Source organism: Bos indicus, chromosome 9 (genome assembly GCF_029378745.1).
Source record: "Bos indicus isolate NIAB-ARS_2022 breed Sahiwal x Tharparkar chromosome 9, NIAB-ARS_B.indTharparkar_mat_pri_1.0, whole genome shotgun sequence".
Classification (NCBI taxonomy): Eukaryota; Metazoa; Chordata; class Mammalia; order Artiodactyla; family Bovidae; genus Bos; species Bos indicus.
Window position 1 is genome coordinate 61,360,630 of NC_091768.1, and position 16,536 is coordinate 61,377,165.

The following is a 16,536-nucleotide window of genomic DNA, read 5'->3' on the forward strand; positions in this document are numbered from 1 at the left end:
GGATTTAATTGTTTTACATAATTAAAAATAACCAATTTTTTCTTTTCTATCTATACTGTTACTCTTGTTAGTTGATGTTTCTGGGTCTGGATCTTCTTTGGGATTTTGTAAAACAGCTTCTTTTGTGGTCACTATGCTTCTCAGCATCTCTCCATCTGTTTCTTGTCCAGCAGAAATGTATTGTAGTAGTTCATCTGCTGATACTCTTCCTTCCTTTCCTTCATTGTCTTCATCAATGTTTGTTATGTTAGTTGTCTGTTCCCACCTGACAGATTATCTCAAGACTGTCGTTGTTCAGTTGCCAAGTCCTGTTGGACTCTTTGTGACCCCATGGACTGCAGCACACCAGGCTTCCCTATCCTTCACTATCTCTTAGAGTTTGCTCAAACTCATTTCATTGAGTCAGTGATGCCATCCAACCATCTTATCCTCCAGCCCTCAATTTTTCCCATCATCAGGGTCTTTTCCAGTGAGTCGCCTCTGATTACCTCAAGATTACCCTCCAAATTTAGCAGCATAAAACAAACATTTAATATCTAATGGTTCTGGGGAGTGATTTAATTGGGTGGTTCTAGCCCACTGTCTCTCATGGGGTTTCTGTGAAGCTTTTGGCCAGGATTGCTGTCATCTCAAGGCTCCACTTCCAGGCTTACTCATGTGGTTGATAGCAGCCTTAGTTCTTTGCTGATTGTTGGCCTGGAGCCTCCATCCCTTGCCTTGTGGGCCTGTCCATAGACTGGGTAGGGAGGAAAAACTTCTTGCACCTGCTTGTGTTTAGTGTTTGGGAGTCTGGATTAAACTGGGGAAAGAAGAGTAAAAAAAAAAACAAAAGGAAGGAAAGAAAAGTAAAAAAAAAAAAAAAAAAAAAAAATTTATTCGTATGCCTTTGGGAGTGCACAAAATAAGTGACTTGCTAAATGACTAAAGTTAGTAAAGTTCTTCTATGGGAAGAACAGATGGCTTTCTTTAGGAAAACCTGTTTTTAGGATAGCAACAGGAGATAAGAAAGCTGATGATAATCTTCGTTATGCTAGCGTGATTGGTCTTTTCCATCTTCCTCATGGCTGTAAAACTCCCCCAGAGAGGGGATTTAAGATAATTTCATTCTCAATCCCCTTGCTGGAACTGAATATACTCCAAAGAGGTGATTTATGGAAACCTCATTTCCAGAAGTTTCTGCTTTTGTGGGAAGGCTTCTTTCAGCATCTCTTGAATCTCAAATGTCTTCAGTTTAAAGTAATCTTCATACTAACTCTGGAGTTCTGTGTGTCCTTAAATAGTTGCCTGAACATCCTTACTACATTGCAGCCAGCTTCCCCCAGATCAAGTGACCCAAGAAATTCCAAGATATTTAAGATAGAAGTAGCAATCTTTTTATAATTTAAGATATCCTCATTATAATGAACTATTTATATCCTCCAGAATGCATTTGTGGTAAGAGATTTACATTTTTTAAAATAAATTATTAAATGTTTTATAGCATTATCTCCAGTGATTTAAGGACCATATTTTGAACTAGTTTATTTTAATGATTTATTATTTAGATGCGCCACCGAAGTACTTTTTTTCCAGTCACTTTTGGTTTAATTTTGGCATTTTATGATTACACTAGATGGCAGCAGAGGACCAGCTTTAACACAGGCTTATTTTGTGATGCAGTACCCAATGCATTGTGCATCTAATACATTCAAAAATATTAGTTTGGGATTATTAAGAATTTAGTAAGGATTAGGGGATCATGTATACATCAGTATTGAAAGCATAGAGGTTTGATAATGTTGCTGTGTTCCTTAATGTTGCCATGTTCAAATTCAAATATTTGAATTATTATATTTGTAGATGACTCTGTAGTATCATTTTGGAACTGTTTTTGTAAAAACCATTTAGCCACATTAAAGTCCCCGATGGTGTTTTGTTTGATTCAGGAAACAGATATTTTTATGTTGGAGTCTCCAAAAGTGAAAGGATGATTTGAAGACTCTATTTTATCCCATATGGGTTTTACTGTCAGTTGTTTGTTTTGGGAGCAAAGGAGTCTATAGAAAAACTGTGTTGGAATGTAACTCTTCTATTTCAGATAGTGAAATTAATGTTCCAAAGGGTAAAACAGTTGTTGGACTTGGACATAGCATGTGAAGAGTAGTGATTTTGATATATGTGCTCCAGTTATATTTTGGGAAAGAAATTTCTATATCTCTATGTTTTCTTTTTTAGAAATCATATATCATAAAGTATTTTTACTTTCTTTAGAAACTATATTCAGTTTTTGCATGTTAATGGTAATCTGGTTCCCTTGAGGCACTGGTATCTGTGAACTAGGCAAAGAAATTGAAAATGAGTAATTCTGTCAGCTCTTTTTTAAATTGTGAGATCTGGTTTGAGGATTTTATATGCAGCCCATCTTTGTACAGTATGTTCCTGGCTTTCAGCCCAGCTCTGCTGGTTGCTGCTGTTTTTGCTGGCAGGTAAGCTTTTCTGGACACGTTTTATTTTTGTAATGTCTTAGACTTTAGGAAATTTAATTTTGAAAATATTTTTGCATGGGCAAAGAACTAAATTGTCTATCTGTGAATTATTTAAAATGGCCTTTAAGTCTCTTAAATGTTGTATTAGCCTGATAAAGTGTAGCCTACTGGCTAGAAGTACAAAATACAGTATTGGTCTGGCCTTGGTAGTTGCCTTAGTACAGGGAATCCATATTATATTTATTTTTGTAGTCACAGTGTTTAGCTACAGTATTTAGCTATTGAGATTGTTGCATCCAAAATTTTTCCTGGTACTTTTATGTGAACATAAACAAAGACCAGTGGAGACAAGCTGACGTCTAATAGTGTGGTCCCCTGGTGGCTCAGAGGGTAAAGCGTCTGCCTGCAGTGCAGGAGACCTGGGTTCTATCCCTGGGTTAGGAAGATCCCTTGGAAAAGGGAATGGCAACCCATTCCAGTATTCTTACCTGGAGAATTCTGTGGACGGAGGAGCCTGGTAGGCTACAGTCCATGGGGTCGCAAAGAGTTGGATACGACTGAGCAACAGATGGGGAAACAGTGGAAACAGTGTCAGATTTTATTTTTTGGGGCTCCAAAATCACTGCAGATGGTGACTGCAGCCATGAAATTAAAAGACGCTTACTCCTTGGAAGGAAAGTTAAGACCAACCTAGATAGCATATTGAAAAGCAGAGACATTACTTTGCCAACAAAGGTCCATCTAGTCAAGGCTATGGTTTTTCCTGTGGTCACGTATGGATGTGAGAGCTGGACTGTGAAGAAGGCTGAGCGCCGAAGAATTGATGCTTTTGAACTGTGGTGTTGGAGAAGACTCTTGAGAGTCCCTTGGACTGCAAGGAGATCCAACTAGTCGATTCTGAAGGAGATCAGCCCTGGGATTTCTTTGGAGGGAATGATGCTGAAGTTGAAACTCCAGTACTTTGGCCACCTCATGCGAAGACTTGACTCATTGGAAAAGACTCTGATGCTGGAGGGATTTGGGGCAGGAGGAGAAGGGGATGACAGAGGATGAGAGGGCTGGATGGCACCATTGACTCGATGGACGTGAGTCTGAGTGAACTCCGGGAGTTGGTGATGGACAGGGAGGCCTGGCGTGCTGCGATTCATGGGGTCTGCGAAGAGTCGGACACGACTGAGCGACTGAACTGAAATGAACTGAGCAACTTCACTTCATATATACTAGTGTGCTCCTTTAAACATTTTGTACTGTTATAATAGTGAAAGTGATCATTGCTCAGTCATGTCCAACTCTTTGCAATCTCATGAACTGTAGCCCACTAGGCTCCTTTGTCCATGGAGTTCTCCAGGCAAGAAAGCTGGGGTGGGTTGCCGTTCCCTTTTCCAGGGGATCTTCCTGACACAAGGGTTAAACCTGGGTCTCCCATATTGCAGGCAGACTCTTTACCATCTGAGCCACCAGGGAAGGGTCTGCTATTGATAATAGATGAGGAAATTAAAAGTCATTTAAAGCATTTGGTACACTTAGATATAATTTTATATACTTATATTTTTATATGCGCATGAAGCAGTACTAAATAAAATGACGCATCCACATGTTATGCATCTTCTACATGTGTTTTTATCTATCTTTCTTAAGAATAATCTTAGTGGTGCTATTCATCTATTAAACATTTAAAACAATGGGATTTTTAAAGTAAAATATGTATAATGTATAATGTCTGTGTTAAAAGTAAAATTATTTCAAGTTTCTTATAGGTTAGGTCTTTTTCTCCCTTTCACTAAAATAGTTATGAAAACGATTCATTATTCTAGTATAAATACACACATTAAAAATATATTGCTTGTTTTATAGAAAATTTTTAATTTTTGGCAAGTTTTAAATGGTAGCTGTTCTGAATGTGTACTTGAAACCACCACATTATTTATCACAGTGTATGGTCAGTTTCAATGGCAATAAAGTTTTGAGAGGAAAATTAGTTTTACCTATTTTTTAAAAATAGGTAAAACCCACCTGGGCATCCCAGGTGGCTCAGTAGTAAAGAATCTGCTTGCAATGCAGGAGACGTAGGTTCAGTCCCTGGGTTGGGAATATCCTCTGGAGAAGGAAATGGCAACCCAGTCCAGTATGTTTGCCTGGAAAATCCCATGGACAGAGGAGCCTGGTGGGCTACAGTCCATGGGGTCGGAAAAAAGTTGGACATGACCTAGCAACTAAATAACAACAACAAGAACAATTTTTTAAAATACATTTTAGGATTAATTTGTCTAAATATTTTTTAAAATTCAAAATACTGAAATGACATCTAGAATAAAATACATCCAAAGTTTTCAAATAAGAGAGATCGTGAGCCTGTATTAGATATTCTGCATAGTCAATAGAATCAAGGACCTATAAAGATAGTAATGTAATACAATTCTAAAAACAAGACTGTTTATGTATTAATATATTAACTTGTAAAAACAGGTTTATTTTTGAGAAGCAGTATAGCATAGTGGTTAAGAGCTTGGGTATTGAAACTAGACTGCGGTGGTTTGGTTTAGTTGCTAAGTCGTGTCCGACTCTTGCAACCCCATGGATGGTAGCCTGCCAGGCTCCCCTGTCCATGGGATTTTCCAGGCAAGAATACTGGAGTGGGTTGCCATTTCTTTCTCCAGGGGATCTTCCTGACCCAGGAATCAAACCCAGGTCTCCTGCATTGCAGGCAGATTCTTTACCAACTGAGCTATGAGGGAAGCCCTGAAACTAGACTACCTGGGTTCAAATCCTGAGGTTTACATGCTTATTAGTCATGTGATCCTAGGAAAGTTATATAACCCCTCTGTCTTCCAATTTGCCCATCTGAAAAATTGAGATAACAATAATAATTACCTCCTAGATGTAATGGGATTAAGTAATTTCATCTAAAGCACTTAGAATAATGTTTAACATGTAGGAAGTGCTTGGTAAGTGTTAATAGTTGCACATTCTACCAAATTAATAGATTCATTAAAATAAACCAAACTCTAACTTTCTGAAGAGGGATTCCATTGTCATGGTAAAATTCTACTTTTAAAATTTGAACCTATTTTAAAAAAGAAACTAAGATGTGATTCATGCCCTTAAATGGTTGAAAATCTAATTTCGATATTAAAATGGGAATACATGAGAGAACAATATGAAATATAATTGCCTATAAATGATGTGACATAGATTCTAGAACGTAGGAGTTCTTAGGAGGAGGATGACTAGTGAAGAGTGAGTAACATAGGCCAGAGGAATAGCACAAAGGATGTCACGAGGTGGAGGCAGCCTGCCTGAGCTCAGCTGGTTCTGGCCATCAGGCAGTAAGGTGTTTAGGCTACAGGAAGAAAATTATTATACAGGTAACTGCTTAAATCCTTAGTTTATATTTTTAAACATGTCAGTTTTAATGATTGCTGAACCATGAGTCTGTGATTTAAATTTTGACTATTATACCAACTCCTACTTCTTCTTAAGTTATTCTTAACAAGTTGTAAGGTGGGAGTTCCCTTATCTCAATCTTGAAGTTTAAGGTCACCTGGGATTGCTCCATCAGTTGGTTAGCCCAGTGGCCTTTGAGATACTTAAAAGATCTATTTTTTGAAATACGTATGGTATGGACAGAGAGCACTCTATAGAGATACAGAAGGCAGGGAAGCGAACACTTGAAGAATAGTTGCTGTTGAAGGAGAAGCAGCCAGCCTACTTCTGTGACTGAAGGAAGAAAAGCCAGAGAGCCAGTGCTGCCAAGACTCCTCAAGGGTTGTTCTGACAAGGCACAGGGAGACCCTGTAGCAACACTTTATTTCCCACTTTCAGTTATAATTTGAGGACTGTTAGGTGAACCTCTTTGGGGTCTTTTGTGAAAACTTTTAATGAAAGTAGGTTATATTGGCATTTATTCAGCTAGTCTAGGCAACAGTGAGTTTCAAAAGTTGCCTAAGGTAGGGGCTTCCCTGGTGGCTTAGCGGTAAAGAATCTGCTTATAATGCAGGAGCTGCAGGAGACAAAGGTTAGATCCCTGGGGCAGGAAGATCCCCTAGAGAAGGAAATGGCAACCCACTCTAATATTCTTGCCTGAAGAATTGCGTGGACAGAGAAGCCTGGCTGGCTACAGTCCATGGGTTCAAATCCAAAAATAATTAAAAAAAAAAGTTCCTTAACGTAAAATGTGAAAACTAGAAGATTATAATTGGAACTAACTTGTGATCTTGCTTAATGCTTTCTTTCTCTTCTCTTTTGAATCCTTTCTGCTCTTTTTACCCTAGTCAGCAGCCAAACAAGAATATTTCTGTGACTAAGAGAGGAAAAATCTACTGAATATAACTTTTGAACATATATTTTCGTGAAAGTTTTTCTTTTGCATGTTTCCAAGAATTATGTCTATATATACATATATATGGAGAAGGAAATGGCAACCTACTCCAATATTCTTGCGTGGAGAATCCTGTGGACAGTGGATCCTGGAGGGCTGCTGTCCATAGGGTCGCACAGAGTCGGATACAACTGAAGCAACTTAGCATGCATGAATGCATTGGAGAAGGAAATGGCAACCCACTCCAATATTCTTGCCTGGAGAATCCCAGGGACACAGAAGCCTGGTGGGCTGCCGTCTGTGGGGTTGCACAGATTTGGACACGACTGAAGCAACTTAGCAGCAGCAGCAGCATACATATATATAGATACATACATGTATATGTGTGTGCATGCTCATTACTAAATTGAATCCAACTCTTTGTGATCCCATGGACTGTATAGCCTGCCAGGCTTCTCTGTCCATGGAGGTTCTCTAGGCAAGAAGAATGGAGTAAGTTGCCATTTCCTTCTCCAGGGCATCTTCCCGACCCAGGGATCAAACTTGTCTCCTGCATCTCCTGCACTGGCAGGAGGATTCTTTACCACTGAGCCACCAGGGAAGCCCCATACATGTATATTATATATATATTATATATATACACATGTATATATCTGTATCCATATATATTTTAATTTGGACACACAGTTCAGCTTGTGGGATTTTAGTTCCCCCCCAGGGGTTGAACCCATTCTCTTGGCAGTGAAAGTGTGGAGTCCTAACCCCTGATTGCCAGGGAATTCCCTTAAGTATACTTTTGTTTAAAGTATTCTTTTACTAATTTTTATTTGATGTGCTAGACTGGGACAAAAATGTGATAGTTTTCCATTATGTACAATAGCTTTTAGAGTTGCCGTGTGTTTACTTATATATACCATTTTTGTTAGTAAATCTTAAGAAGCTGTTTCGATACATTGGTGTATTTTAGGCTCAGGTTTTTTTTTATCATCTTAGTGTTTAGGAAACAGTTTCCTAGGCAGATTGAGACATGCACCTGACACAGGCTCTTTGAGCTCTTTGAGTTATTGCTCACGCAGGTAGTGTAGCTTCTGATTTTACAAAATTTTCTTGGGTTATAACTCTTCATGGAAAAATTAAAAGGAGCTGTTTGCTGTAGTTGTTGTCTCCCTTTGTGTAAGTAAGCTTAAAAGCTTGAGTTTGAGTGCTGTGAATCACCTTCACAGGGAGTTACCAAGGGTTATTTTTCTACCAGTTCAAAATTTCTGGTTCACTTACCTTTTTCCTCTTTATTCAGAAGAGATGTCCTCTTCTTTCCTGCCTACAGGAAATGAATCCTTCCTCTCTTATCCAGTCTTTGTTTATCAGTGACCTCAACTCTTGTTTGGATTGTCTAAAGTAATAGTTGCGGTATTAATAATTATATCCTGCCTTAATTAGGTACTTACTGTGTGCCTTGGACATAATGTAGTAGCAGTAACTTGAGTTTTATTACCATGTAACAGGTACATACAGTTCTTTATCCTTCATGTATTAACTCATTTTTTTAAAAAAAATTTTATGGTGGTAAAATACACATAATGTAAAAGTTACCACTTTAACTATTATTTAGTATATAGTTCAGTGGTGTTAAATACATTCATAATGTTGGCACACATCTCTGCCACTCATGTCCAGAACTCTTTTCATCTTGTAGAACTAAAAGTCTATACCCATTGAGTGATAATTTTCCATTCCCCTGGTATCCACCCATTTTACTTTTGATCTTTCTGATTTTTTTTTTTTAACTAATCTAGGTACCTCAAAGAGGTAGAATCACACAGTAGTTATCTTTTTGTGACTGGCTTATTTCACTTAGCATAATGTCCTCAAGGTTCATTTGTATTATAGCATATTTCAGAAATTTTCTCATTTTCTTGGGCAGAATAAGGTTCCATTTAATATATATACCACATTTTGCTTATCCTTTTATCTGTCAGTGGACACTTGTGTTGCTTGTATACTGTTGCTGGTTTGGATAATGCTACTTTGAGCATGGGGGTACTAACTCATTTAATTCTTACAGTCACATTAGGAGGTGGAAATTTTTGATGAGGAAACTGCATTTTAGAGTAATCAAGTGATTTGTGCAAAATCACACAGCTAGAAAGAGCCTGTCAGGAATGTCTTAACCTCCACAGTGGCCTCCCACATATCTTTCTATGTAGGAGCCTTCTGTTCTGCCTATGGATATCTTCACTCCTATTTGCTATATATTATATAGATATATATAATTGCTATATGTATATATAATTGCTATATATATATATAAAACAGTTAACGGCTTGTAATAAAATACTTTTAATACTACTAATGTTCACTAGTGAATAACACATTGTAGATTATGTTTTTTAATATTTGTTACATTTTAGCTTAAATGAGCTCAATTAAAAATAAAGTTGAGATGCCTTCAAGTGAATTTTCAGGCTCCTGCATGCTCCTGCCGTATGCTTTCTTTTCTACCAGAGGTGGGACATACTAGATTTACAAGTTTTAGGAAACTTGGGAGGGATAGAGCGAGTTGAATAGGACCTGTTATTTAGAGTATGAGAGATTCCATGAAAGGAAGTTTTGAGTAAGAGTTTGAAGATTATGTATTTTAGGACAAGATGTGGTTTTATAGAAACGAAAGCTTGGCAGTAGGCATGTATGTATTTCTGAGCAGTGGAGGATGGCAAAATGAGAAAGGGTAGGGCAGTTGCAGTTCTGAAGTTAAAGCATATACCTTTGGGTTGGACTGTTATAATCATTTATAATATTTGATGGGATTTTTGGTTCCAGATGCCTGCCTATTTTTTACCAGTCTAGTTGGCAAACACTGATTGAGAGTCTGGTATTACAGGCTATGAAACTGGAATTTTCTTTCCAAAGCCTGTAATAATAGCATTGGTACCCCTCATACTTAATGAAAACAAAGTAAGAAAATCAAAAAATTTAAATTTTGGGGTGGTTTGGAACAAAAAGTTTACTCTAAATCTTTTTAAAAACTTGATTATTTGTATTATGTGTCATTAACTCTGTGAAGTGGGAGGGTGGAATCCAGAAACTGATACTGGGCCCTATGCCTGCCAGATTCTTTTGCAGTGTTGAGTTTTAAGCTTTGCGCAAGACTAAGTCTTGCTGGTTGAAGGAGTTTTCTTGAAATAGAAGCATCTACGCTTTAAAAATTATTACTGTCTATTAATAGAAATAGGGACATACATGATATTTTAGTGAGAAGGCTTGGATGACTTGTGATTATTTTTTTCATAGTAGATACCCCTAGGTTTTCAAGAATAATTTGTGGTGAATTATGTAAGTTGAAATAAAGTTTTTTGACTGATAATTTTTCTATAGACAAAGTTTACCAATTACCAAACTTAAACAAAACTTAGATGAACATAGCATAGTGGAAAACTTGCTATAGAAACAACATATAAAATAAAGATGACTCTCCAGAGGTAGAAGACATTTCAGTTCAGTTCAGTTCAGTTGCTCAGTCGTGTCCGACTCTTTGCGACACCATGAATCGCAGCACGCCAGGCCTCCCTGTCCATCACCAACTCCTGGAGTTCACTCAGACTCACGTCCATCGAGTCAGTGATGCCATCCAGCCACCTCATCCTCTGTCATCCCCTTCTCCTCCTGCCCCCAATCCCTCCCAGCATCAGAGTCTTTTCCAATGAGTCAACTCTTCACATGAGGTGGCCAAAGTACTGGAGTTTCAGCTTCAGCATCATTCCTTCCAAAGAAATCCCAGGGCTGATCTCCTTCAGAATGGCCTGGTTGGATCTCCTTGCAGTCCAAAGGACTCTCATGAGTCTTCTCCAACACCACAGTTCAAAAGCATCAATTCTTCGGCGCTCAGCTTGCTTCACAGTCCAACTCTCACATCCATACATGACCACAGGAAAAACCATAGCCTTGACTAGACGGACCTTTGTTGGCAAAGTAATGTCTCTGCTTTTCAATATGCTATCTAGGTTGGACATAACTTTCCTTCCAAGGAGTAAGCGTCTTTTAATTTCATGGCTGCAGTCACCATCTGCAGTGATTTTGGAGCCCAGAAAAATAAAGTCTGACACTGTTTCCACTGTTTCCCCATCTATTTCCCATGAAGTGATGGGACCGGATGCCATGATCTTCGTTTTCTGAATGTTGAGCTTTAAGCCAACTTTTTCACTCTCCTCTTTCACTTTCATCAAGAGGCTTTTTCGTTCCTCTTCACTTTCTGCCATAAAGGTGGTGTCATCTGCATATCTGAGGTTATTGATATTTCTCCCGGCAATCTTGATTCCAGCTCGTGTTTCTTCCAGTCCAGCGTTTCTCATGATGTACTCTGCATATAAGTTAAATAAGCAGGGTGACAATATACAGCCTTGACATACTCCTTTTCGTATTTGGAACCAGTCTGTTGTTCCATGTCCAGTTCTAACTGTTGCTTCCTGACCTGCATACAGATTTCTCAAGAGACCGGTTGGCAAACTGTTCAAATGTTCGGTCTTATGCTTTTGGCCTGCCATTTAATTTGCAGTTAACATGTTAAGATCAAAGTTTAACACTTAAATTGGAGAGGAAGTAAATGGGCTTTGCAATTTAAAATTAAATAATACAGGCTGTCTGTCTAATTACTGTTGTGTGTATATAAAGTGAAAGTGAAGTTGCTCAGTGCTGTCCGACTCTTTGCGACCTCATGGACTGTAGCCTACCAGGCTCCTCCCTCCATGGGATTCTCCAGGCAAGAGTACTGGAGTGGGTTGCCATTTTCCTTCTCCAGGGGATCTTCCTGACCCAGGGATCAAATCCAGGTCTCCCGCATTCCAGGTGGATGCTTTAACCTCTAAGCCACCAGGGAAGCCCATGTGTATATAAGTGATCATGTAATAGATTGAAGCTGTGGGCTTAAAGTGAATTTAAGATTATAAAACTTTAATCACATCTGTTTCATGAATTTAAATTGATGTGATATGAAGAGTATAAAGAAGCTAAGCTAATCCTTTTAAAGAAGTCTGTTGTGCTTTTAGAATCAATACATCAAGGTAAAAATACCTGTTGGGTTGGAATCTTCTATAATGTTGAATGAAAATTTTGATAGTTTCCTTTTTAAATAATATTTATTTATCTTTATTTTTGGTTGCACACGTCTTTGTTGCACCTGGGCTTTCTCTAGTTGTGGTGCGTGGGCTTCTCATTGTGGTGGCTCCTCTTGTTGCACAGGCTCTAAGTGCACGGGCTCAGTAGTTGTGGTACACGAGCTTAGCTGCTCCGCAGCATGTGGAATCTTCCCGGGTCAGGGATTGAAACCATGTCCCCTGCATTGGCAGTTGGATTCTTAATCCACCAGGGAAGTCTGAGAATTTTAATAGTTTTTTATGAACTATGTCTTCCCAGTTATGTGAAGAATATGTTAGGACCGTGTCTTCATTTCAATGATTGTTAACAGCAGAAATAAAACATTAAAAAAAAAGTTAGGTGGTAGTGTTACTGTTTGTGTGTATGTTCTCTTTAATTTGTTAATGTGAAAATAGGAATGACCTTAATTGAGTTCTTTAAATTTCTAGGAAGGTGAGATTAGGTAAAGCTATACTTTTCCTTCAGATACTTTTTGTTTTCAAAGGTTGAAATGTTTGTGTCAGATAAGCAGATTATAGCCATTATGTTTGGAAGTAAAGCTCATGTGTAGGATTAGATTGTTTTATCATCAAATATTGGTCTTTTTGTGAAAGCAGTACAAACAGTGATGTTTTAAGTTATCTGAAACCTTTTTCTGAGATTCCTTAATTTAAGTTGGTAGACTTTAGGTTGTGTTTCCACAGAATTCTAGTCTGAATAGTGGTTAGATTCCAAGCCTAGCCTATAAAGCTTGCTTTTAAGGTAGGTAAGTTACTTACTGTGTGAAAAGTGACAAGATGTACTGTTCCAACACAGGTAACCAAACAAACTATATTGCAACAAATATAAGACATTTATAAAAACTCTGTTTTGACTCATTTAAAAACTCTCTTGAGAAAATGGATTTCATTTTTGTAAGATGAGATAGATTGAGAGTATGATAGAGATTGTGAAAGGGACTCTGTGACACTGATTTTTTATTTGGTCTAGGTGAAAACTCATGACTGTAACGTCTTGTTTTTCATTTTTAAAAATTGTGGTAAAATATGCATAACATACATTTCCCTTTTCTTTAAGAGTTGAAAGAAATGGGGCAAAATGGCTTAAAGAGGACATGGATATACTTTGCAAAAGAAATTACCAGAGATCAAATGTACTGAGCGGTGAGCTAGTGAGAGGAAAAGGCAAAGTGTTCATAAGCCCCCATGAGGAAGGAAGAAAGCTGCAGTTTAGCAGGTCAGCTTTTCTTGTATCGTTTCTGAAGTAAGGTCTGACAGGTGTTGGTGGGCGTGGGGAAGTCTGACTAACTGCTCTTATGTCAGGAAGGTTTATAATTGTATATGGGGAAGTGACTCTAAACTGTGAATTTTCTTTATAAGAAATATTAATATAGCGGAATTTATTTCTCTGCAATCTTGAGAATTAGGTTTCAGGGACTATATACCAGTCCTTTTGGGAATAGATATGAGAGGCAGCGTAGCTGGTACAGAAACAGTAGAGGTTTGGCAGTGAATTCTTATGGGAGGAAAAGATACAAGGGAAGGCAAACTTTGGGCTTAACGTATAGTTATCAAGGACAGGAAATAGATGGCATATCTTTTGGCCTGAGGTTATTGTGTAAAGAGCTAGTGTCATGTAACCGTTTGTATTAAGGATAGGTTGGGGAACGTATTGCAGTGGGGTTCCGTCATGGGCACATTTAACTTATGTGAATTCAACTGTATATAATAGGCAAAATGGAAAAAAAAGAAAAAAAAGCAACCCAAAACCCAGCATATCCATTAGCATTAGATCGACTAGAAGCAGTAGAAATCAACTTTGGCTCATGTAAGCAAAGGGATATGTTAGAAGGCTGACTGAGGAGAACCAGTCTCAGAAAATGGGTAAGAACCAAGGGAGGCCAGGCAGCAAGGACCAGGGCCAAGGTCAGGCACAGGAACACTTGGAAGAGGAAGCCACCTTTGGCGTTTGCTAATGATGCCTCTGCCGTCACTCTGAGTCACTTTTAAGCTATTCCTGTGCCTCACTGTCACTCAAGTTAAAAGTTTTGAAAAGGAAGCATTTGGTTGTCTGACTTAGATTCTGCCTCCAACCTGTTAGACACAGGATAGAAAAATCAGGGCATTTTTGTTTCTAGTATAAAAATGAAAAGCTCCAAGTCCATATGCCATCACTTCCACCCCACTAAACTGAACAGCGACTCCTCCTCCAGTGCTCCATGGATCAATAAATCGAGTGCACCCATTCCTCCTGCCAGAAGCCTGAAAGTCCTCCTCGACTTCTGCCCCTCAGCCCCACTGCCTGTCAGGAGCATAGTATCCTGTCAGCCTGCCTCTTTCATGTCTTGAATTTATCCACTTACACCTCTAAGTGATCACTGCCACTGCATTCCCACTTGGGGTACTGTAAAAACCTCATAATTTCTCTGGTCTACAGATTGGTTCCTACCCTATAGGAGTACACATAATGTAGGGGTGAACTTTGAAAAATGCAGGTCAGATTGTGCTATTACTTAGCTAAAAGCATTTCAGTGGTCTGCTGTTTCTTCACCTGCTGTTTCTGAGCTCCCAGTCCACCCTTTTAAACTGTGCAAACTGTTTCTCAGACTTCCTTGCCACCTCGCGTCCTGTTGAGTTTTACCATGGGGAGCACTAGCAGGAATTTGGAAGGTGAGAGAAGAGACTTCCCTAGTGTTAGTTTCTTTATCCCTTCAGCAGGTGGCAGCAACTTTCACTTCACTCCCAGCTTCTTTTAGCAATCTCAGCACCAACGGTACTGCTCCCTCTCAGACATGCCTGCTGCTGGAGGTGCATTCTAGGCAGAGGAGTGCCACCTGCATTTCCTCACCCACAACGCTGTGTCTTCTCAGCAGTTTGAGCATCCTCCTTCTGTATTCCTCCATAGAGACTGAAACTTGAGATGCTGGGCTCCTCTCCTTAGAGGTCCAGGTCTTAGCCATTTGGTGCCACTTTAGAGCTTTGAGTCCTGAGCTCCATTGACCTCCCCACCTCTTCCATGTTTCACAGTGCCCATCCTCCAAACTCCTGGCCTCTGCTAACATGCCTCTTCCATTTTGTTCCCACAGCCCTCTGGGTAGAGTACCTCCTGCAGTTACGCATCTCTTGATTACCTTCATTTTCCCTTCTTACCTTTTCATCTTCCCAATATCTATGTAACCAGTTTCCTGAATCACACCTCTTGGGTTTGAATTACCCTTTATGGTTTCTGTTTGTCTCAAAAGAGGGATTTTCCACTTTCTAGAATAAAGTTAAAAATAGTTTTCATTAATCACTGAGTCCTTGACTACTTCTGTAGTCTCAAGTTATCTTTCTTCCTCTCTATGCTTCCATATTCTGAATTTGTTGTTGTTGCCAGAGCATGAACCTTCTGTTTTTGTCTCAAGGATATTGCCCCTGGCAGACTGTGTACCAAGCACTGGTTCTCACAACACACTCCTATCCCCTTCCCTTTTCCCTCCCGACCCCACAATGTGTGTTCAGTTAACTCCTGCACAACGCAGGTCAGAGGCAGGATACTATAGAGGTTGTTGAGATAGGCTCTTGTCTAGGTTTTAATAACAGCTTTGCTGTTTTGCCATCTTTATGGCTTTGAGCAGGTTACTGAGTGTGATTTCAGTTTCCTCATCAGGAATACAGGCAGAATAATTTTCTCTACATGGTCAGATTGTTTTAAGACTTAATTGAGTTAACATAAAGTACTTTGACTTTCCTTTGTGCATAGTCATTGCTCACTAAGTGATTATAACCTGCTGTTACCATCAGCTACTTGAGAATCCTTCTGGGATCCTTTCCTGATGTCTGAACTCTGACAGGTTGTACCTTTTGTGTGCTCCTATAGCATCTTGTGCTTCACTTTGGTACTTCCCTGGTGGCTCACTGGTGAAGAATCTGCCTGCTAACGCAGGAGATGAGGTTTCAATCCCTGGGTCTGGTGGAATATCCCTTGGGGAAGGAGACAACAACACACTCCAGTATTCTTGGCTGGAAAATCTTATGGACGGAGGAGCCTGGTGGGCTGCAGTCCATGGAGTTGCAGAAGAGTCAGACACGACTTACCAACTGAACAACAACAACTTCATCTTATGAGTACTTACTGTGTTTGGGATTATTTGTTTAATGCCTTGTTTTCTTGCTAAAGGTATAAAACCATATGAAGTTAGATGAAGAACTTGTGCTGTTTACATTGTTATATTTCTAGCATCTGTGTGTGATACCTGGTTGACCCTTTAGTAAGTATTTAAAAAAATTAATTGGTTAATCCTTTAAAAAGAAAAAACTATAGTTAGTTTGATGGGAATTGGTAAAAGTAGATAGAGATGGTGAAATGAGTCAACTTTTCTGTTTTTATTACCCACTTTGAGTGCTTTATATAGGAGAGGAGAAATACCTGCTAATTTTGAAGCTGCTGTGGTATGACTGGGCTTCCCTGATAACTCAGTTGGTAAAGAATCCACCTGCAGTGCAGGAGACCCCTGTTCGATTCCTGGGTTGGGAGAATCCCCTGGAGAAGGGAAAAGGCTACCCACTCCAGTATTCTGGCCTAGAGAATTCACAAAGAGTCAGACCAAGGTTTAACATCCCATCTTATTTTATTGCCCAGGGAAAA

The 16,536-nt window shown here is 39.1% G+C and overlaps 1 protein-coding gene across 2 annotated transcripts in view; it reads left to right on the top strand.

Annotated features, from left to right (window-relative positions):
- Nucleotides 1-16,536, top strand: part of RNGTT (RNA guanylyltransferase and 5'-phosphatase) — a 230,848-nt gene that overhangs the window by 49,950 nt on the left and 164,362 nt on the right. Inside the window, exon 9 of one of the 2 annotated variants that reach the window (XM_070796090.1) lies at nucleotides 12,988-13,146. The exons of the other annotated variant lie outside the window; for it this stretch is intronic. Within the exon in view, the coding sequence (XP_070652191.1) occupies nucleotides 12,988-13,146 (159 nt within the window). The remainder of the gene's footprint in view (nucleotides 1-12,987; nucleotides 13,147-16,536) is intronic. 2 annotated transcript variants of the gene reach the window in all.